General features: G+C 43.4%; 1 protein-coding gene across 3 annotated transcripts in view; it reads left to right on the top strand.

Annotated features, from left to right (window-relative positions):
* LOC137769950 (stimulated by retinoic acid gene 6 protein-like) overlaps nt 1-22,048 on the top strand; it is an 80,207-nt gene that overhangs the window by 9,996 nt on the left and 48,163 nt on the right. The window contains exon 2 of one of the 3 annotated variants that reach the window (XM_068552155.1): nt 18,641-18,805. The exons of 1 other annotated variant lie outside the window; for it this stretch is intronic. In XM_068552155.1, the coding sequence (XP_068408256.1) occupies nt 18,641-18,805 (165 nt within the window). Of the gene's footprint in view, nt 1-18,640; nt 18,806-22,048 lie in introns of those variants that run through there. One more of the 3 variants, XM_068552152.1, reaches the window with a different exon arrangement.

Below are 22,048 nucleotides of genomic sequence, written 5' to 3'. Positions count from 1 at the left end.
ATTTGCCCTGTGCTGTTTTCTTTATTTTCTGAATTTCTAGAGATGGAGGAAGCCTCTTGGAGTCTGGGAAGACCAGCTACAGTACTCTTGTGTGATGTCCATTTTGCTTTTCAAGCCCAGGTCCTTTCCAGTTTGCAGCTTTCAGGAGATGTCCTTATTCCCAAAAGGAGCCCCTGTGGAGGCCACTTTATGTAGTGGTCAGAGCAGGGCCAGCTGCCTGGCCTGCTCCAGCTCTTCCCTTGCAAGCAGATACATAGAACAGGTACAGACAAGCACCATGGGAGTGGTGGTAGATGGTGATAAGGACTAAATATAATAATGTCAGTATAGCACTCGACATGGCTCTCAGTACTTATTAGCAATTGATTTCAACGAGGAGGCTGCTGTCTTTACCTGGAATGGTCTTTAAAAGTGCTCACACCCCTTGATCTTCTACACCCTTCTATAAGCCTCTCCTAAGGAAATATCACTATGTGTGAAGATTTCATTCTGGAGTTGGTCACTACAGCAAAAAATTGGAAGAAACCTAAATGCCCACTGATAGGCAATGATTAAATAAATTATGGTATATCCAACAATAAAGGATTATCTGGGCATTGAAAATGAGGAAGGAGAGGTAGCTTAATTGCAATGAAAAGATGTTTGTAATATATTGTTTAGTGAAATAGCAATGATAAATTGCATGTCTAGTATGAAGGCATATTTGTAAATATGTGGTTTTTTATATGTGCAGAAATTCAAGATAGTTTAATGATGTAAAGGAAACACTTATAATGTTAAATGGAACAAAACAGGGCTTGAAAACAAAAGAGATAAGCTCCATGCTGGTTTTCAGAAACATCCTTCCTAGTGGGTTCAAACTTTCAAATGGGCATGGCTGTCCAAAGTGAGAATGGACTGCTCCAGAGGTAGTGAGCTCCCTGTCAGTGGAGGAGTTCAAGGATGGCAAGGAGTGTGGAGGGGATCAAAGCATCAGGGATTGGGTGAGAGGATCTCTAAGTCCTTCAGACTGAGCCACGATTCCCATGGTACAGTGCCCTGAGACCTGGACTGGACAAAAGGTGGTCGTGATTGGCAAATAAATGTACACAGGAATGATTTGCCAGCTTTTAATGCAAACATTGAGAGTGCAGTAATTGAATGGTGTCATAATGATGAAGTTAATGTGTGCTTAGTGCAGGTTGGGATACACAGTCACAGAGGCACATTTACAATGATCTACATGCCTTTTAAGTAGTAGGAAGAGCATTCTGTAAGCATGACTCAGAATTAAAGCAGAAGACTCATTTTCCAACACTGAGCCTGTGGCATCTGGTCGGAGAAAACATTCCAAAGCTTTGAAGGTGATAGGCATCCATTTCCTTTTAAAAGTTGCCCGCGAGCCTATAGCCCAGCGAACTCCGGTTCCCAGAGCACCAGTTAACACTGTGGGCAACACCTGTGGGCCCATAGGATTCTGGGAAAAATGGAGATGAATTCTCCCGGCGGGAAAGGGGGTTGAGGCACCTCTGCCACATGGCAGGTATGAGCTCCCGTGGCGTGAGTGTCTACCTCCTCTGCTCCCAGCGGGCACACAGGGAAAGCTGGCTAATGCCCCACTCAGGGTGGATGCACGCACACCCAGCAGCTGCTAACATGGGTGTGAACGTCCCAACCGATTCACTCCTCCTGTGAATGTAGATATGAATGGCTCCGTTCATATCTACCCTGCCCTCTGGGAGTGGAGAGGGGCTCACGTGAGCAGAGGGCCCTCCATCCACAGGCCATACCCTTGAATCTCAAGCATGACAGTCAGGCCAGGCATAGAAGGTCCCCACCCAGGCTGAGGGAGTATGAAATCCCTGTCTCCAGGCCTCTGCTGGACCATTCCAGCGTAGAAGGAGAGGTGGGTTTCCAGAGAGAAGCCCATGAATGAGGGGTGGGAGTTCTAGGAGCAAAGATTTCAATCCAATACTGTGTAAGAGGGAACATCCAAGATGTAGAGCTCTGCAAAGATGGGGCCTCAGATGCTGAGCAGCCAAAGTAAAATGGCATAGGGCTTTGCCCTCCTGCCATAAACAGCTATAAAACCTGGACAGATAAAGAAAACAGCTGTGTGCAGGCACTGGATAGTATTTTCCAACGTGGGGCTGTGATCCTTGAGAGGGGACACAAATAACGTGAGCCCCACATCTACCCAGACCTTCCTCCTAGATAGGTTTCCCAGGCCACAGTATGGGAAGGTGGAGCCCAAGCAGATGGCAGAAGGTGTCCTGGACAGATGAGGCAGAGATCAGAGTTCAGGGCTCTGGTAGCTGGGTTTTGTGGGGAGGCAGCCACAAAAGAGGGAGGAACCACAGAGAGGGAACCCTGGAAGTCGGTGTAGAAATTCCCCTTCAACCTTTGGCTGATCCTGAACCACACAGGTGCAGGGTGAGACCTGGAGGCTCCGCAGAGAGCAGCCGCTGGGAGGCTGAGGGCTGGGTGGAGATTCTGGGGCTCACACAGGCCCATCCAGAATGGAGTGCCCCAGCCCACCAGGAACCCTTCTCCAAGCTCAGAGACACCAGGCAAGCAGCTACCCACTGCAGAAGTGTGAGTTTCAGCTCTAAGAGCTCATGCCATATGCTACTAAGTTTAAATAATTCCAACCTTTCCCTTTTTTTAAAAAAATATTTATTTATTTATTTGGCAGCTCCAGGTCTTAGTTGTGGCACGTGGGATCTTCGTTGTGGCACGTGGGATCTTTTAGTTACAGCACGTGGGATCTAGTTCCCTGATCAGGGATCGAACCAGGGCCACCTGCATTGGGAGCGCAGTCTTAGCCATTGGACCACCAGTGAAGTCCCTCTCTTTGTTTTTCTAGTCCTGATAGTGGTAGCTGCTTCCTGCAGTTGCTATCTCCAAATTACCTAGTTAACAGTTCTTTACGTTAACTTCCTTTTTTTCCACCTGATTAGACCCTAAGTGGAGTGGTCTCAAGAAACAACCCTTAAAGATGGGTCACAATCAGAGAACCAGAGAGCTTAACTAGAAATAAGCACCAATAATAATATAAATTATTTACTAAAATAGTAAATTTATTTCTTATAAATAAATAAAGTAAATTAGGGTAAATATTGCTGAAAATGACATAAAATTTAATTGTGTGGTTTGCATAATTACAAAGTAAGTTGAATTTACAGCCTTGCCAATCTCTTGTGTGAAAGTTAGGCCATTGATTAGGAAGGAGTGGGAACTTGGATTTTGATTGGTTAGCCTTAATTATACATGGCATAATCATTTCTGGTAACCAAATCATAAAGTTCTATTAGGGTACCCATGTCAGTGGTGCTCTGCTGGTCAAAATTTGAGACTTTGAAATAAAAAATTTGTCTTATTTGTGCCTCCAAAAAAAAGAGACAGTTAAAATGGGGATATCTGGTGGGCTCAGACGAAGCTGAAATTTTGGAGCCTCTGAGTTTTTCTGAGCCTCCCCTGCCAGTGGAAGCAGCTTGCAAGTTATGTGTGGGAATACTCACTTTCCCTTGCTTAAGGACACTTTGATAAGTTCACCCAGGGCAGTTATCTTGCAAGGGATACCTTTTCTCCTCAAGACTTAACCCTGCCCCGTCTTATGGCCACTAGACTCACAACTGGCATCAGAGCTCCACATGTTCAAACAGGGCAAGTACAGAGTGTGATCTGGGAAGATGCAGCTTCTACACTGAAAGAATGGCAAGATTTTGCTAAACTACATTGCAGCATCCTGGGGAGTATGTGCAAGAATGGATTCTAAGGGTGTTAGACCAAGAAGGACAGTTGAATACATTCAATAAAAGTTGAATTTATTGATACAAGTGCCTTACCTGAGATTATGGGCTTAATGTGTTGGTTTGTACAGCTGGTTATGACTATAGTTTACTTAGCTGTTTGAGTGAAATTGAGACTCAATGATGAGCATCTTCCCTATTGTGTTATAAAGGAAGGAATCAAAAGGCTTATGGGAGATGTTGGAAGAGAGTTATTATTGACAACCTGCACACCCACCCACCCACTATATTCCCCAAGGGGGGGCCCAGAGGACTTTCCTTTCCCTACAACGTTGGGGAATTCATTAGTGGGGGGAGCAGTAGTATCCCTGAAAAGCCCTGTGGTGGCTCTCCTCTGTCAGTCACGTATGAGGATGGGAGATTCCACCATTGAGATTGGCTCCTTGAATCCACTGGGGATGATGGGATCCCAGAAGAACAGAGGCCAAGTGCAAGTACTTAACTGCCAAAGACTTAGCTGGGTGCAGGTATCATAATGGACGGCAGGGTGAATTGGATATCACAGTGTTTGACCCACAGGGATCTTTGGCCTTGGCTAATTGTCAGTGTCCCTAAGAATGAAATAGATGGCCTCCTACTAGAAGGTTACTTGCTCTATTACAATAGGAAAAACTCTGGGTCTCATGTCCAAAAACCAATTTGAATCACTGTAGAAGAAAGCTATGGTCTCTCTTTTTTTAAAAAATTTAATTTTATTTATTTTTCTATACAGCAGGTGCTTGTTAGTTATCTGTTTTATACACATCAGTGTATACATGTCAATCCCAATCTCCCAATTCATCACACACACCCCCACCCGCCGCTTTCCCCCCTTGGTGTCCATACGTTTTTTCTCTACCTCTGTGTCTCAATTTCTGCTCTGCAAACCGGTTCATCTGTACCATTTTCTAATTTCCACATATATGTGTTAGTATATGATATTTGTTTTTCTCTTTCTGACTTACTTCACTCTGTATGACAGTCTCTAGATGCATCCATGTCTCTACAAATGACCCAATTTTGTTCCTTTTTATGGCTGAGTAATATTCCATTGTATATATGTACCACAACTTCTTTATCCATTCGTCTGTTGATGGGCATTTAGGTTGCTTCCATGACCTGGTTATTGTAAATAGTGCTGCAATGAACATTGGGGTGCATGTGTCTTTTTGAATTATGGTTTTCTCGGGGTATATGCCCAGTAGTGGGATTGCTGGGTCATATGGTAATTCTGTTTTTAGTTCTTTAAGGAACCTCCATACTGTTCTCCATAGTGGCTGTATCAATTTACATTCTCACCAACACTGCAAGAGGGTTCCCTTTTCTCCGCACCCTCTGCAGCATTTGTCGTTTGTAGATTTTCTGATGATGCCCATTCTAACTGGTGTGAGGTGATACCTCATTGTAGTTTTGATTTGCATTTCTCTAATAATAAGTGATGTTGAGCAGCTTTTCATGTGCTTCTTGGCCATCTGTATGTCTTCTTTGGAGAAATGTCTATTTAGGTCTTCTGCCCATTTTTGGATTGGGTTTTTTTTTTTTTTAATATTGAGCTGCATGAACTGTTTATATATTTTGGAGATTAATCCTTTGTCTGATGATTTGTTTGCAAATATTTTCTCCCATTCTGAGGGTTGTCTTTTGGTCTTGTTTATGGTTTCCTTTGCTGTGCAAAAGCTTTTATGTTTCATTAGGTCCATTTTTTAATTTTTGTTTTTATTTCCATTACTCTAGGAGATGGATCAAAAAATATCTTGCTGTGATTTATGTCAAAGTGTGTTCTTCCTATGTTTTCCGCTAAGAGTTTTATAGTGCCCAGTCTTACATTTAGGTCTCGAATCCATTTTGAGTTTATTTTTGTGTATGGTGTTAGGGAGTGTTCTAATTTCATTCTTTTACATGTAGCTGTCCAGTTTTCCCAGCACCACTTATTGAAGAGACTGTCTTTCCTCCATTGTTTATCCTTGCCTCCTTTGTCATAGATTAGTTGACCATAGGTTGCTGGGTTTATCTCTGGGCTTTCTGTCTTGTTCCATTGATCTATGTTTCTGTTTTTGTGCCAGTACCATATTGTCTTGATTACTGTAGCTTTGTAGTATAGTCTGAAGTCAAGGAGTCTGATTCCTCCAGCTCCGTTTTTTTTCCCTCAAGACTGCTTTGGCTATTCGGGGTCTTTTGTGTCTCCATACAAATTTTAAGATTTTTTGTTCTAGTTCTGTAAAAAATGCCATTGGTAATTTGATAGGGATTGCATTGAATCTGTAGATTGCTTTGGGTAGTATAGTCATTTTCACAATATTGATTCTTCCAATCCAAGAACATGGTATATCTCTCCATCTGTTGGTAACATCTTTAATTTCTTTCATCAGTGTCTTATAGTTTTCTGCATACAGGTCTTTGGTCTGCCTAGGTAGGTTTATTCCTAGGTATTTTATTCTTTTTGTTGCAGTGGTAAATGAGAGTGTTTCCTTAATTTCTCTTTCAGATTTTTCATCATTAGTGTATAGGAATGCAAGAGATTTCTGTGCATTAATTTTGTATCCTGCAACTTTACCAAATTCATTGATTAGCTCTCGTAGTTTTCTGGTGGCATCTTTAGGATTCTCTATGTATAGTATCATGTCATCTGCAAACAGTGACAGTTTTATTTCTTCTCTTCCAATTTGTATTCCTTTTATTTCTTTTTCTTCTCTGATTGCCGTGGCTAGGACTTCCAAAACTATGTTGAATAATAGTGGTGAGAGTGGACATCCTTGTCTCGTTCCTGATCTTAGAGGAAATGCTTTCAGTTTTTCACCATTGAGAATGATGTTTGCTGTGGGTTTGTCATATATGGCCTTTATTATGTTGAGTTAGTTTCCCTCTGTGCCCACATTCTGAAGAGTTATTATCATAAATGGGTGTTGAATTTTGTCAAAAGCTTTTTCTGCATCTATTGAGATGATCATATGGTTTTTCTTCTTCAATTTGTTAATATGGCATATCACATTGATTGATTTGCGTATATTGAAGAATCCTTGCATCCCTGGGATAAATCCCACTTGATCATGGTGTATGATCCTTTTAATGTGTTGCTGGATTCTGTTTGCTAGTGTTTTGTTTTTTTTTTTTTTTTTTTTGTTTGCTAGTGTTTTGTTGAGGATTTTTGCATCTATATTCGTCAGTGATATTGGTCTGTAATTTTCTTTTTTTGTAGTATCTTTGTCTGGTTTTGGTATCAGGGTGATGGTGGTCTCATAGAATGAGTTCGGGAGTGTTCCTTCCTCTGCAATTTTTTGGAAGAGTTTGAGAAGGATGGGTGTTAGCTCTTCTCTAAATGTTTGATAGAATTCACCTGTGAAGCCATCTGGTCCTGGACTTTTGTTTGTTGGAAGATTTTTAATCACAGTTTCAATTTCATTACTTGTGATTGGTCTGTTCATATTTTCTATTTCTTGCTGGTTCAGTCTTAGAAGTTTGTACCTTTCTAAGAATTTGTCCATTTCTTCCAGGTTGTTCATTTTATTGGCATAGAGTTGCTTGTAGTAGTCTTTTAGGATGCTTTGTATTTCTGCGGTGTGTGTTGTAACTTCTCCTTTTTCATTTCTAATTTTATTGATTTGAGTCCTCTCCCTCCTTTTCTTGATGAGTCTGGCTAATGGTTTATCAATTTTCTTTATCTTCTCAAGGAACCAGCTTTTAGTTTTATTGATCCTTGCTATTGTTTTCTTTGTTCCTATTTCATTTATTTCCGCTCTGATCTTTATGATTTCTTTCCTTCTGCTAACTTTGGGTTTTGTTTATTCTTCTTTCTCTAGTTCCTTTAGGTGTAAGGTTAGATTGTTTACTTGAGATTTTTCTTGTTTCTTGAGGTAGGCTTGTGTAGCTATAAACTTCCCTCTTAGAACTGCTTTTGCTGCACCCCATAGGTTTTGGGTCGTCGTGTTTTCATTGTCATTTGTCTCTAGGTATTTTTTGATTTCCTCTTTGATTTCTTCAGTGATCTCTTGGTTATTTAGTAACGTATTGTTTAGCCTCCATATGTTTGTGTTTTTTACATTTTTTTCCCTGTAATTCATTTCTAATCTCATAACGTTGTGGTCAGAAAAGATGCCTGATATGATTTCAATTTTCTTAAATTTACTGAGGCTTGATTTGTGACCCAAGGTGTGATCTATCCTGGAGAATGTTCTGTGCGCACTTGAGAAGAAAGTGTAATATGCTGTTTTTGGATGGAATATCCAATAAATATCAATTAAATCTATCTGGTCTATTGTGTCATTTAAAGCTTCTGTTTCCTTATTTATTTTCATTTTGGATGATCTGTCCATTGGTGTAAGTGAGGTGTTAAAGTCCCCCACTATTATTGTGTTACTGTCGATTTCCTCTTTTATAGCTGTTAGCAGTTGCCTTATGTATTGAGGTGCTCCTGTGTTGGGTGCATATATATTTATAATTGTTACATCTTCTTCTTGGATTGATCCCTTGATCATTATGTAGTGTCCTTCCTTGTCTCTTGTAACATTCTTTATTTTAAAGTCTATTTTATCTGATATGAGTATAGCTACTCTATCTTTCTTTTGATTTCCATTTGCATGGAATATCTTTTTCCATCCCTCACTTTCAGTCTGTATGTGTCCCTAGGTCTGAAGTGGGTCTCTTGTAGACAGCATATATATGGGTCTTGTTTTTGTATCCATTCAGCAAGCCTGTGTCTTTTGGTTGGAGCATTTAATCCATTCACGTTTAAGGTAATTATCGATATGTATGTTCCTATGACCATTTTCTTAATTGTTTTGGGTTTGTTTTTGTAGGTCCTTTTCTTCTCTTGTGTTTCCCACTTAGAGGAGTTCCTTTGGCATTTGTTGTAGAGCTGGTTTGATGGTGCTGAATCCTCTTAGCTTTTGCTTGTCTGTAAAGCTTTTGATTTCTCCATCGAATCTGAATGAGATCCTTGCCAGGTAGAGTAATCTTGGTTGTAGGTTCTTCCCTTTCATCATTTTAAGTATATCATGCCACTCCCTTCTTGCTTGTAGAGTTTCTGCTGAGAAATCAGCTGTTAACCTTATGGGAGTTCCCTTGTATGTTATTTGTCATTTCTCCCTTGCTGCTTTCAATAATTTTTCTTTGTCTTTAATTTTTGCCAATTTGATTACTATGTGTCTCGGCATGTTTCTCCTTGGGTTTATCCTGTATGGGACTCGCTGCACTTCCTGGACTTGGGTGGCTATTTCCTTTCCCATGTTAGGGAAGTTTTCGACTATAATCTCTTCAAATATTTTCTGGGGTCCTTTCTCTGTCTCTTCTCCTTCTGGGACCCCTATAATGCAAATATTGCTGCGTTTAATGTTGTCCCAGAGGTCTCTTAGGCTGTCTTCATTTCTTTTCATTCTTTTTTCGTTAGTCTGTTCCACAGCAGTGAATTCCACCATTCTGTCTTCCAGGTCACTTATCTGTTCTTCTGCCTCAGTTATTCTGCTATTGATTCCTTCTAGTGTAGTTTTCACTTCAGTTATTGTATTGGTCATCTCTGTTTGTTTGTTCTTTAATTCTTCTAGGTCTTTGTTAAACATTTCTTGCATCTTCTCGATCTTTGCCTCCATTCTTTTTCCAAGGTCCTGGATCATCTTCACTATCATCATTCTGAATTCTTTTTCTGGAAGGTTGCCTATCTCCACTTCATTTAGCTGTTTTTCTGGGGTTTTTGTCTTGTTCCTTCATCTGGTACATAGCCCTCTGCCTTTTCATCTTGTCTATCTTTCTGTGAATGTGGTTTTTGTTCCACAGGCTGCAGGATTGTAGTTCTTCTTGCTTCTGCTGTCTGACCTCTGGTGGATGAGGCTACCTAAGAGGCTTGTGCAAGTTTCCTGATGGGAGGGACTGGTGGTGGGTAGAGCTGGCTGTTGCTCTGGTGGGCAGAGCTCAGTAAAACTTTAATCTGCTTGTCTGCTGATGGGTGTGGCTGGGTTCCCTCCCTGTTGGTTGTTTGGCCTGAGGCGACCCAACACTGGAGCCTACCTGGGCTCTTTGGTGGGGCTAATGGCAGACTCTGGGAGAGCTCACGCCAGGGAGTACTTCCCAGAACTTCTGCTGCCAGTGTCCTTGTCCTCAAGGTGAGGCACAGCCACCCCCCGCCTCTGCAGGAGAGGCCTCCTACACTAGCAAGTAGGTCTGGTTCAGTCTCCTGTGGGGTCACTGCTCCTTCCCCTGGGTCCCGATGTACACACTACTTTGTCTGTGCCCTCCAAGAGTGGAGTCTCTGTTTCCCCCAGTCCTGTCGAAGTCCTGCAATCAAATCCCACTAGACTTCAAAGTCTGATTCTCTAGGAATTCCTCCTCCCGTTGCCGGACCCCCAGGTTCGGAAGCCTGACATGGGGCTCAGAACCTTCACTCCAGTGGGTGGACTTCTGTGGTATAAGTGTTCTCCAGTTTGTGAGTCACCCACCCAGCAGTTATGGGATTTGATTTTATTGTGAGTGTGCCCCTCCTGCCATCTCATTGCAGCTTCTCCTTTGTCTTTGCATGTGGGGTATCTTTTTTGGTGAGTTCCAGTGTCTTCCTGTTGATGATTGTTAGCAGTTAGCTGTGATTACGGTGTTCTCGAAAGAGGGAGTGAGAGCATGTCCTTCTACTCTGCCATCTTGCACCAATCTCAAGCCATGGTCTTAACCAGGTTCAAACTTCATCTAGACACGGAGCCCCTTGTTGGAAGAGGAGGCCGTGCCCCCTTGAAGAACTCTGTACAGATTCTAGAAATCTTCATCTAAGCCCCCTCCAGAGGGACCTGTGATCATTTACTAGAGTGGTCCACTGTAGCCCACAGTCAACATGGGGGCTTACAGCAGTCAGGGCCCACGTTCCAATCACAGTGAACCCACCTGTGCTTACTTCTCCAGGTACTGAATCGACTAGACACACCTGGCAACTGGCAGAATCCCAACATCAGTTCTGTGACACATGGAGTAAGGTCTCCTGTTAGAGGCAGGAAGCCCCTGGAACTTACCTTTTCTGCCAGGAGAGTAAAACAGCTGCCATCAGTTTCTGTATAAATAATTGAGAGAGGAGGCACGTTGCCAAAGGGAGCATTCATTCTTAGAAAGCAGCACAGCCTAGTGTCACGTGAGGAAAGCGTTGGCCTCCTTTAATGAACATTTGGCCCGGCTCCTTTCAAAGTAATAATGTGCCTTTAGGGTGCTAAGGAGCATTTGGTCCCTTCCTGAACCAGGGTCAACAGAAAAATAAGGTTTTTTTCTTATTCTCAAATGACTCCCCTGTTGGGGAGGGGGAGTTTCTCCATTGATCTTACTACAGCTCATCCCTAATTCCTAGATGCATTGCTTCATTCTTCATTCAGCAAGCTCTCAGAGGGCCTAACCCCTGCCCGCCAGGCCTGTGCAGGGCAGAGGGGGCGGGGATGGAAGAGCAAGCCAGGCTCTTAAGAAGGCAAGGCAGATAGGAAGCAATTTCAGTGCAATAAACGCTTCTACAGAACAGTGCTCGGGGGGAAAAGAGAGTCAAGGAGGTTTTCTGGAAAAGATGCTTCCTCAACTGGGTCTGTTTTTTAATGTTAATATTTAATATTAATAATATCTTACGGAAAAACCCAAACGGATTTTTGGCCAACCCAATACACGTTTTAAAGGTTACACTCCATTTACAGTTTTTACAAAATGTTTGCGATATTCCCTGTGCTGTACAATATATTCTTTTTTCTTTTCTTTTTTTAGATAGACTTCTTTTTTTACTTTATTATTTATTTACTTTTCTTTAGTTTTTTGGCTGCGTCAGGTTTTAGTTGTGGCACTAGGGGTCTTCACTGAGGCGTGGGGGATCTTTCATTGTGGCGTGGGCTTCTCTCTAGTTGTGGCATGCAGGTTTTCTCTCTCTAGTTGTGGTGCACCAGCTCCAGGGCGCATGGGTTCTGTGGTTGTGGTGCACAGCCTCTCTCATTGAAGCATGTGAGCTCAGTAGTTGTGGCATGCGGGCTTAGTTGCCCCACAGCATGTGGGATCTTAGTTCCCCGACCAGGGATCGAACCAACATCCCCTGCATTGGAAGGCAGATTCTTTACCACTGGACCACCAGGGAAGTCCCTGTACAATATATTCTTGTAGCGTATTTTAAACCTAATAGTTTGTACCTCTTACTCCCCCACCTCTGTATTGTCCCTGCCCCCTCCCCCCTCCCCACTGGTAACCACTAGTTTGTTCTCTACATCTGTGTGTCTACCTCTTTTTTGTTATATTCACTAGTTTATTGTATTTTTTAAAGTGCATATAAGTGATATCATACAGTATTTGTCTTTCTCTGCCCGACTTATTTCCCTTAGCATAGTGCCCTCCAAGTCCATCCATGTTGCTGCAAAGATTTCATTCTTTTTTTATGGCTGAGTAGTATTCCATTGTATGTATATATACCACATCTTCTTTATCCATTCATCTGTTGATGGGCACTTAGGTGGCTTCCATATCTTGGCAATTGTAAACAATGCTGCTATGAACACTGGGTGCACGTATCTTTTTGAATTAGTGTTTTTGTTTTTTTTAGATATATATACACAGGAGTGGAATTGCTGGGTCATACGGTACTTCTATGTTTAGTTTTTTAAGAAAACTCCATACTGTTTTCCGAAGTGGCTGCACCAATTTACATTTCCACTAACAGTGTATGAGGGTTCCCTTTTCTCCACATCCTTCCAACACTCAGCTGGGTCTTGAAGAGCCAGTAGGTGCTGCCTGGAAGGACAGTGGAGAGAGGGCACAGAATGTCCAAAGGCATGAAGACCAGAGAGAACAAGGCATAGTCAGGAGGGAGGAGAGAGCTCGTGGGGATAGGGGTGGGAGGTGCAGAGGCGCAGGAGGCCGGAGAGGGCAGTGAGGGCCAGATCACCAGCCTTTCCCAGCCAGCTTGAGAAGCTTGGAAATGTGGAATATCCAGGCTTGGCCCCTATAGCTCAGGGCCTGCATTGTTGTCTGAGACTGACACTTTAAAGGTGGAGGGGAGAGGGACAGCACATGCCCATCGAGGAGCCAGAGGATAAGTCTTTGAGGAGAGTCCTTCCTACTTCTCTGTTCTTCCCTTCAGCATCTTTTCCCAGGGCTTCCACCAAAATGCAAAGTAGGTGTAGCAGCCACCTGTGCAGACTGCCACCTTGTGGACAATACAGGGATTACAGATCTAGAAATGACTTCCTCATTTCTTAGTTCAATATACTATAGTATTTCCTAATAATTCAGACGAGCCAAAGTGCTGGGATAAGGTGCCCTCGGTTTGAGGGGAGGACAAAAATGCATACAGACGATCACCGAATGCTCAGAGGTGTGAGTCTACCTGAAGCAGTGGGGTCGGTGAGAAGATGCGGGAAGGCTTCACAGAGGTGACATCTGAGCTGGGTCAGGTAGAGAGCAAGGGTCTTTAGAGACCACCTCTGACATCCTCACTTTACAGAGGGGGGCGACTGCAGCCCAGGGTAAGAAGGGACTCGCTCAAAATCAGAGTCCTTCAGGTGGGTGTCCCAGGCCGGGGCCCCTTTTCCTGTGCATGGTTGGCCTCCAGTTAAAATGGGTCCCCCTCCCAGTGCCAGAAATGGCCTTTGCAGAATCTGATCTGCTGCTCCTCTCTGTCCCCGGGCAGCCCCATCCCAGCAGTTTGTCCAGCCTGCCTGTTGCTGCAGTAATCGCTTCCCTCGTTCTCTGCACTCTGCCTGTGATAAACTGCAAAGCACCGAAACCCTCCCCAGGGAGGACACTGTACTTAAGCCAGGGTCTTGGCTGACCTGGGAAGAGGGCACAAGGTGTGTCTCCAGGGCATCTACCCTCAGGGACTACCATACTTCTCAGTACACAGGTACTTTGTAAATTTTGGGACCTGAATGAATGGGTGAGGTCAGGGAAGGGGAGGTGGGTGGCACCTGAGAGGTCAGTCAGATGTCTTGTGGACTTCTCCAGAGCTGAGTCTAGTCTGGGAAGATAAATTGGGGCCAGGTTACAATGGTCACTGAACATTCTCCCAGAGAAGGAGTTTGTCTTTCTTCTGCCAGCAGAGGGAGCCAGGCCTGTTTGTGACAGAGGAGGGACAGGATGGGAATATAGGATAGTTTCATTCTTTTTCAAAGTAGGAAATATTGTCCCTAGTCAAGAGTCATACCCATGGCTATTACTTAAGGAAGAAATTGCCCTACCCTAGGTCTTCCAGATATTTTGGTTCTTTTTTCCTAAATTAAATAATTAAGCCATATGTCTATAGAATAAATAGAGGCTGTCCTGTGATAAGCTCCCAACACTCGGGAAACAAGCATGGCCTTTGTGATGCACTGCTGAATTTCCTTCTGTCATGTCGCCAGAACCCTGGACCCTGATAAACACAGGGCTTAAATAGAGTAAGTCTTCCTAACCTGGGTTCTTGTGTAGTCATCTCTTTCCTCACGTTCTGCCAACTGCAGCACCATTACATGGCTCCCGGAAAGAGGTCTCTAGCGGAGTGCTTAGGGCTCTGTTCTATTAAATGTTTTTATCAATAACCTGGATGAACTCAGCGAAAGTGTTCAGATGCCCCAGTACTTCAAAAAGGAATTAATGTACATTGGATAGAAGAAGCAATATTCAAAAAGGCTTGCAGAGGTTAGAATGGCAGAGAGAAATCAAATGTTGAACTGTCCTACAGACGCATGTCAAGTTCTGCATTTAGACTCGACACTAACATGCGAAAGCATGAGGGGGAAATTGAAATGGATTACACAGGGTTGTCTCCAGGTTCAAAGAGGCCACGTCTGGAGCATGGTAGCCACTTAGAAATGGTTCCTTATTACTGTGACTGAAACTGTGCTGAACTTAAGCATTTTAGAACAAGAGTCTTGGCTTTTCTTCCACTTTAACATGGCTGTCTTCCTAACTCCCCTGGGCAGTCAGTGGCAATTCAATAGTGACTCTTCCTTAATGGTGTGAAGAGAGGAATTGTAGAATTGTGACGGAAGTAACCAGGAGAATCCGAGAATTTAAAATATCCATTTGAAGCCTGGGCAGTGGAGCCAGGAAGCACCTGGCAGATGGGCACTCACAGAAGAGATAGCATCTCCACGTGCCTGAAGGAGGAGAGCTTTACAATTCTTTTCTCTGAATGATGCGGCATGGATGTACTGAGAACTGCTTCTTCTGGGAAGGAGAGGGCCTGGTTTCAGAGGAAACACATTGACAGTGTTTCTTTGTTTGCAGGTGTCCAGTAAGAGAGTTATGTTGTACTGATCCTCATATTTCTCTGTCTTTTTCGTTTTTCTTTCATCATTTTCAATTTTGAAAACAAGCATTTGTGGGGCCTCCCCTGTCTCCCAGACGTCATGGTGAATCAGGTCTAGTCCTGGCTTCCAAGCTACCGTGATCTAATAGGGGGACTGGGACTTGGGCACAATTAACCGGGATGTGACCGTCTGCTCCACATTCCAGCTGGCACTCGGCAGGGAGCAGGCGCCCTCTAATTGCTCATGTTCGTTGAGGGCTTGCTGTGTGTCAGGCACCCTCCTGAGCATTTTATATTAGCTCATTTCAACCTCATCTGTCATGAAGTAGGTATAGCTTATCTCAGATAAAACCGAGGATCAGAGGGGTTAACAACATAACGTGGCCAGAATTACAGCTGGTAAATGGTGGAGTTGGCCCCAAAGTCCACACTCTGTACCACTGCCCCAGGCTGCTTCTCCACAAATATGTGCTAAATGGACAAATATAGAAAGCCTAAATATGTGCCATAAAAGAGATGTAGGCCAAGCCAAGAGAAATAAGATTACACCATGGTGATCAGGATATTATGCCAGATATTATGCTTGAGGTGGGACTTAAAGAACAAAAAACCATGGTGATAAGCAGCTGGGAGGCGCCATTCTAGGCAGGAGTAAAGGGATCAAGGTGGGCGAACACAGATGGCCTGAATTGTCGGTTATGGTGCCTATTCACTGCCTTCAGGACCCCCTCCTGCTCCATCAGAGCTGATTAGACCAGGGGTGTTATGGACTGAATTGTGTCCCCTCCCAAATTCATATGTTGAAGCCCTTACCTCCAGTACCTTAGAATGTGACTTTATTGGGAGACGGGGCCTTTAAGAGGTAATTAAGTTACAACAAGGCCACTGGGGCAGCCTGATGCAATCTGACTGGTGTCCTTATAAGAAGAGATTAGGACACAGAGATGCTAGGGTGCAGGTGCCCAGAGGAAAGGCCACGTGAGGACACAGCAAGAGGGCAGCCCTCTGTAAGCCAAGGAAAGGCCTCAGGAGAAACCACACCTGCAGACACCTTGATCTTGGACTTCCAGCTTCTGGAACTGTGAGAAAATAAAGTTCTGATTTAAACCACCCAATACGTGGTATTTTGTTATGGGGGTCCTAGCAAACTTATACAAGGGGTGTAGGACTGAGCCAAAGACAGGAAGGCATAGACTGGCTGTGACCACCTGGGAAAAAGATGAACTGGGGCAGATCTTTTCTCTTAGCAGTTAGAACTGGGGAACCCTGGGAAGGAGCCAGTGGACTTTGGAGGTAGAGGTTGAAAGGATACTATGAACTAAAGTCAGGATGGTGGTGAGTTAAAGCCCCAAGAGAGCAGAAACCCTAAGGAAGCAAAGGGGCTGAGTCAGAGAGAGGAAGGATTGAAGAAAAAGGCCAAAAAAGGAGAGAGACAAGAGAAAGACCACTTGGCCACAGAGGGGAGGAACCTTTCCCAAGAGTGGCTTCAGTCTCCAACGCCTTCCCCGGTTGGGCCCCAGCCCTTTCGGGAGGAATTGGAAACCCCTTTAACTCCAGGCAACTCGAGTGGATCTCTGTTCCTTGTTCCCTAAAGAGCCAGAGTAACATGAAAGGCCATGTTTAAGGATGCATAAGCAACTTTGAAAAAAATATAGATGGAAACCAGTGGAGATGAGGCTGGAAAAGAGGGTTGAAGCAACTTCTTGGAGGGTTTGGAAAGCCAGGGTTGGGAGAGCAGACCATGGAGGATGTTTGGCAAGTCTGAGCTGTGCTTTAGGGAGATGCGTGTCTGTACTAGGCATGGAGACTGGAGGCTGCAGGGCTGTTAGAGAGCACTTGTGTTGGTCCAGGCAGGAGGTGGTGAGGGCTACAACTGCGGCAGTAGTAGTGTGAATGGAAAGGAAGTTGTATTGATTAGGATAAGGACTAGCTGCTCTAACAAACAAACTCCAAAGCATATGATGGCTCTTACATAATAGAAGTTTATTCCTTATTTGTGTAAACTCTCAAATGGCTATTCCTAGTCTCCCCAAGTGTTGATTCAGGGACCCAGGCTCTTTCCATGTTTTGGTTCCACCATTCTGAACACCAACTCCAGGCTGGCAGAAGGGAAAAGAGGAATGAGCCCTCTGACATCCAAGGGGATGGATAAGAGCCACCAGGAGGCAGAACGAATGAGGTGAGAGAAGGGGAGGAGCCACAGACAACTCATGGGTGATAAGAGTGTGATGTTGCCATTAACTGGCCTGGCAGCTGATGGATGCAGTGAATCAACAGATAAGAACACCTGGGGTCTAGTTTGCATTTGGCTCTGGATGATCATTTGGGAACAGCGTGGCCATTTAGAATCCACGGGCCATTCTGGTAACTGGGAAATCTTAACACACTTCTCAGCAGCAAGAGTCACGCTCTGCCCTGATCAGGACTTGACCATTCCTTAGCTTCCTGCATCTCTCTGGGTGTTATTTGGTTCTCGGTCCCACTGATGAGTGTTTAGTTCTTGTTCTGTGTCTCAAGGTCAGACTCCGGAAAGAGATGGCCTGTTGGGCAGAATGTCCATCACAGATGGCAGATTGATATGGTTTGTGACTGGCTGCCCTTGGGTCAGGCCCTCAGCTTTGGTCCAATGAGCAGTGCTCTGGGGCACAGAATCGCATGGCACCAGCATGGATGCTCACACCCTTGGCACAGCTCTGTGGACATGGCAGGCTTTCTAAGGCTGGTCCTCTTAGTGTACTTCCCTTCCTTAAGCCTCTGTCTTCTTATCCTTAAAATCAAGAACTTGGACCATATGATGCTTACAAGTCCTCCACACTCTGTGCTATGTTAGCGAGGGCAACACTAGCTGCTGTAACAAATAAGCTGGCACTTCACTGGCTTATTACAATAGACCTTTATTTCTTGCTTATGGACAGTTGGTGTAGAGGACAGCTTCCTCTACATGGTGATTCAGGGACTCAGGCTCATTCCCATCCCATTCCTTTTGGGCCTTTGGGTCCTAAACCAGCAGGTGCGGAAGGAGAGGGTAGAAAAAACACACTTGCTTCTTAACTGTTTTAGCCCAGAAGTAACACACATCACTTCTGCTCACATCCCATTGGTAGCTTTGATCCCGTGTTTATTCCTAGACTCCTTGGTGGGCTGGGGAGTATGCCCCCTGGCTGGGCAGGTCCTTGCCAGCAACAGCTTCACTTTATGGCAAGGGAGCAGGAATTCCTTGTGGACAGCTAGCCCCAGTTCTGCCACATGGGTGGGGTTCAGTTTTGAACTTGTCTCCAGCCACTTCTCCCAGCAAATTGTCTTGTTTCCAAGGAGAATCTTGAAGCCAGTGGTGCTAGTTTCCTAGTTTATTGCCTTGAGGCAGAGTCCTGCTTTATTGCCTGTAATAATTCTTACAGCTAGCCGAAGAGGCCTCAGCTTCTGGGCAGAGCTCCAGTAGCTCAAGGAGCCAGTGCCCACAGCCAGTGAGGGCTAAAAGAGACAGCAAGAGTCTTGGGGAGAGGAACTAGGAGGGCAGTTCCTGCTTTTGCATGAAAAAGCATGGGAAGGGCAGTAGAGCAGAAGAATAGCCAGTAGTGTTCCCAAACAAGGAAGGAGGCCACCCACTTGCTGTCATTTCTCTGGTAAATATTTGACTGGATGTTTGCCTTTCGCCGAGGTTTTATTTTTGGGTTCTGTGAAGGGAACTGGGCAGAACGTCAGAACATCAGAAGCAGTCATCACCAAGAGGCAAGAGAAGCCCAAAGAACAATCCAGAGAAGCAGATTGCTCACCAGCGCTGCAGGCAGTGCTTTTCTACCAAGATGCTTTCCTCAAACGCAAGGTGAGTTATCAGGGTCAGGCTTGAGACAAGTCATGCTGGACAACTGTATGTTCCTGGCAACTGTATTCTTCTTCTTCTTTTTTTTTTTTTTGGCCATGCCCTGACCAGGGATTGAACCTGGACCCCTGCCAGTGAGAGCACCGAGTCCTAACCACTGTACCGCCAGGGAGTTCCCCCTTTTTTTTAATAAAAATTTTAATTGATGTATAGTTGAGGTACAGTATTAGTTACAGGTGTACAATGATTCACAGTTTTTAAGTGAATACCCTCCAAATCCATCCATGTTGTGGCAAATGGCAAAATTTCGTTCTTTTTATGGCTGAATAGTATTCCATTGTACATATGTTCCACATCTTCTTAATCCATTCATCTGTTGATGGACACTTAGGTTGCTTCCATATCTTAGCTATTGTGAATAGTGCTGCTATGAACATTGGGGTGCATGTATCTTTTCAAATTAGCGTTTTTGTTATTTTCTGATATATACCCAGGAGTGGAATTGCTGGGTCATATGGTAGTTCTATTTTTAGTTTTTTGCGAAACCTGGCAACTGTCTTCTTTGCTATGGTGATTCATGGAACTGGGAGGAGGGCATGGTTTACCTAATTTGTAGGCAGCTGGCACAGAGGAAGGAACGATGGATCAGTGAATAGATTTCTGTTCGTCTTCAGTTTAGAGCCACAGAGTGGAGTGGGAAGAGCGCAGATATGGTGTTAGAGGACCTGGGCTTGAGTCCTGGCTCTGTAGTTTCTAGCAGATCTTAAAGCCTTGGTTTCCTCATCTATTAATCAGGTGTAATAACCCCTGTCCTACCTAACCCACAGCTTTGTGAAGATCGTCTGAGAAAAGAATGTGAAAGGACTTTGAGAGCTGTACAGTCCCATCTAGAAGCGTTCTCACTCAAACATATAAACTTAAACACTTCATTTTAAATGATCCCAGAACTAAAAAGGCTACTCAAAAATAGAACAAAAATTAGAGCCATCACTTTCTGGTGTCATAGTGTTCTCTGTTTAGATTGTCAAGGGATGTTATTGTGGGGAAGGAAAAATAATTTTCCCTCTACCCTTCTAGGTTCTTGACTGAGACACCCCTGTAATAAAAAGATTAACAGGAGAAAAACAAATTTAATAACGTGTATGACTCCTGTATACATGGGAGATACCCAGGAAAATAGAGTAACTCCCCCAACTGGCTGAAGCTGTCACCCTAAATACCATCTTCAGCTAAAGACAAAAGAAAATGTTGGAGTTGAGGAGTTAGTTATAGGAGGTTATCAGGAAAAGCACAGTAAACAAGGGCAAGGTCATTATTGCAGATTTAAATAATTGTTTTCTACATTGATAAGAGTTTCTAGAGATAAGGTCATCTTACCTTGTCTACCTTATCTACCATTCCTGGTACAGTGAGGAAGACACCCTTACAAACAAGAGATTTCCCCCATACATGTAAATGTCTCCTATAAAAGCTGCATTTTCAGAGCTTCCCCTATGTCTGCAGTTTCTTAAAAATAACCATCTTAAAATAATCCGTATGCTGAAGAGGCATATCTTGGGGTGACAAATTCTGCCCCCCTTATCCCACTTTTGAAACTTCAAACAAGTTTCACAGTCCAGAAGCTGAGTTGACAAATTGCTCCGTATCTCATTGAACCTGTCTCAGTAGTGAGAATAGATCAGTTTAGTTAAACAGTTGTGTCTCATTTCAGGAGGTGGTCTTGCAGGTGTGCTCCCAGGGTTAGGCCTAGATAGTGCCAGTGGTCAGGTATTTATTAAGAGACATGTCTATGGAAACAGAAGAAAACCGAAGCTTAATGGTTGGAGAAGACTCTAAACCACTTTCTGAGCCCAGGAGGCAGCCAGTCAAGAAGATTTTCTATATGTTAGGGTTGAAACGTCTTTTGCAGTTTGAGTGTCTCTGATGATGTCATCAGGTGTTCAGTTACACTTTCTGAGTGGACCACAAAGCAACAGGCACAAACGATGTCTAAACATGAGCTATTATGGTGATTTCTCTGAAGTTTATATCAAGCCATTCACATTCAGTTTGCAGAGTTTCAGGGAAAAGGGCAGCTTTTGTTTTTAGTGATTCCGAGTCGAAAAGGTGGGAGAAAATTGGAAACATTAGTTTGGAGATTTGTAGCCAGATATTTGAGGAAACTAGAATTCAGGATCCAGTCCAGTTTACGGGTAGAAAACAAAACCTCAGAGACAATTAACAGAAGTAGAATCTTATCTACAAGTGTGTATTATAGTTTCTACTGAAACATAATTTTTCTAAAATCACCCTTATTTCTGTCAAAGATAGCCAAATGAAGACTAATTTGTTCACAAAATAGGTCTAGTTTCAATAAACTTGACCCGATTATTTGTACAAGCGCAGCAAGAATAGCAATTGACCATGTAGGGTCTCTTAAATATTCTTTGCTGGCTTTTCATAAAGAATTTCAGATTGAACTTTTAAAAGCATCTAGAGGTCAGGAAGCCAAGCCAAAGACTTTCCATCAGACTTTGCCTTAATGCTTATAGATTTGGGTTGATTCCTCTCTTCTTGAGGTCCCCCAAGTATCCTGTACCTGCCAGGATGGGACTTTCCTTACTAACCTGGTAAGACTGTCATGAACCCTGAAAGCAAGGTACCAGGCTGTCTTTCCAAGGGGATTTATTGACTCTATAAACTCAGCCTTAATTATTTAAAACTGTCTTGTCATATCTGATTCTATGAATCTTCTCAAATCTGACATTCCAACCAAAGCTTTGATAATATAACAAATGTTTCCAATTGTGTCCTGTTACAAGAAGAATAGATTCTTATTAACTTAGGCAAATAAATATTTTGTCATAAAGAACATTCACTAAGTTTCCAAATTCTGGAGGGATCAGGTAGGGAGAAAAAGTAATTGTTTCATCCTTATTCACGAAGGTACACTTTATCAAATTGCTCTAAGTCATAGGTAGCTTAAGAGAAAAAGTTTCCTTAATATTAAAGAACTTAATCTGGAAAAACAAAACATTAAAGAACCAACAATGTTTCAGACAAAAAGTCATAAAAATTATAATCATCCTCATCAGTTCGTTCAGTCTGTTATTAATTCTTGTTCTGCTTGAATCCAGTTTTTTCATCAGTTCTGGAGATTCTTACTCAGTTCAGTTTTATGATCTTAAAGTTATCAGAAATCTGTGCTTGCCAGAGTCCTTTCCATGAATCTCCTTGAAGACGAAGCACACTTGCAAACACTTCTGC

The sequence above is a fragment of the Eschrichtius robustus genome, chromosome 10, assembly GCF_028021215.1.
Source record: "Eschrichtius robustus isolate mEscRob2 chromosome 10, mEscRob2.pri, whole genome shotgun sequence".
Taxonomy (NCBI): Eukaryota; Metazoa; Chordata; class Mammalia; order Artiodactyla; family Eschrichtiidae; genus Eschrichtius; species Eschrichtius robustus.
Note: the sequence above shows the minus strand (reverse complement) of the source record. Positions and strands in the feature narration are given on the sequence as shown.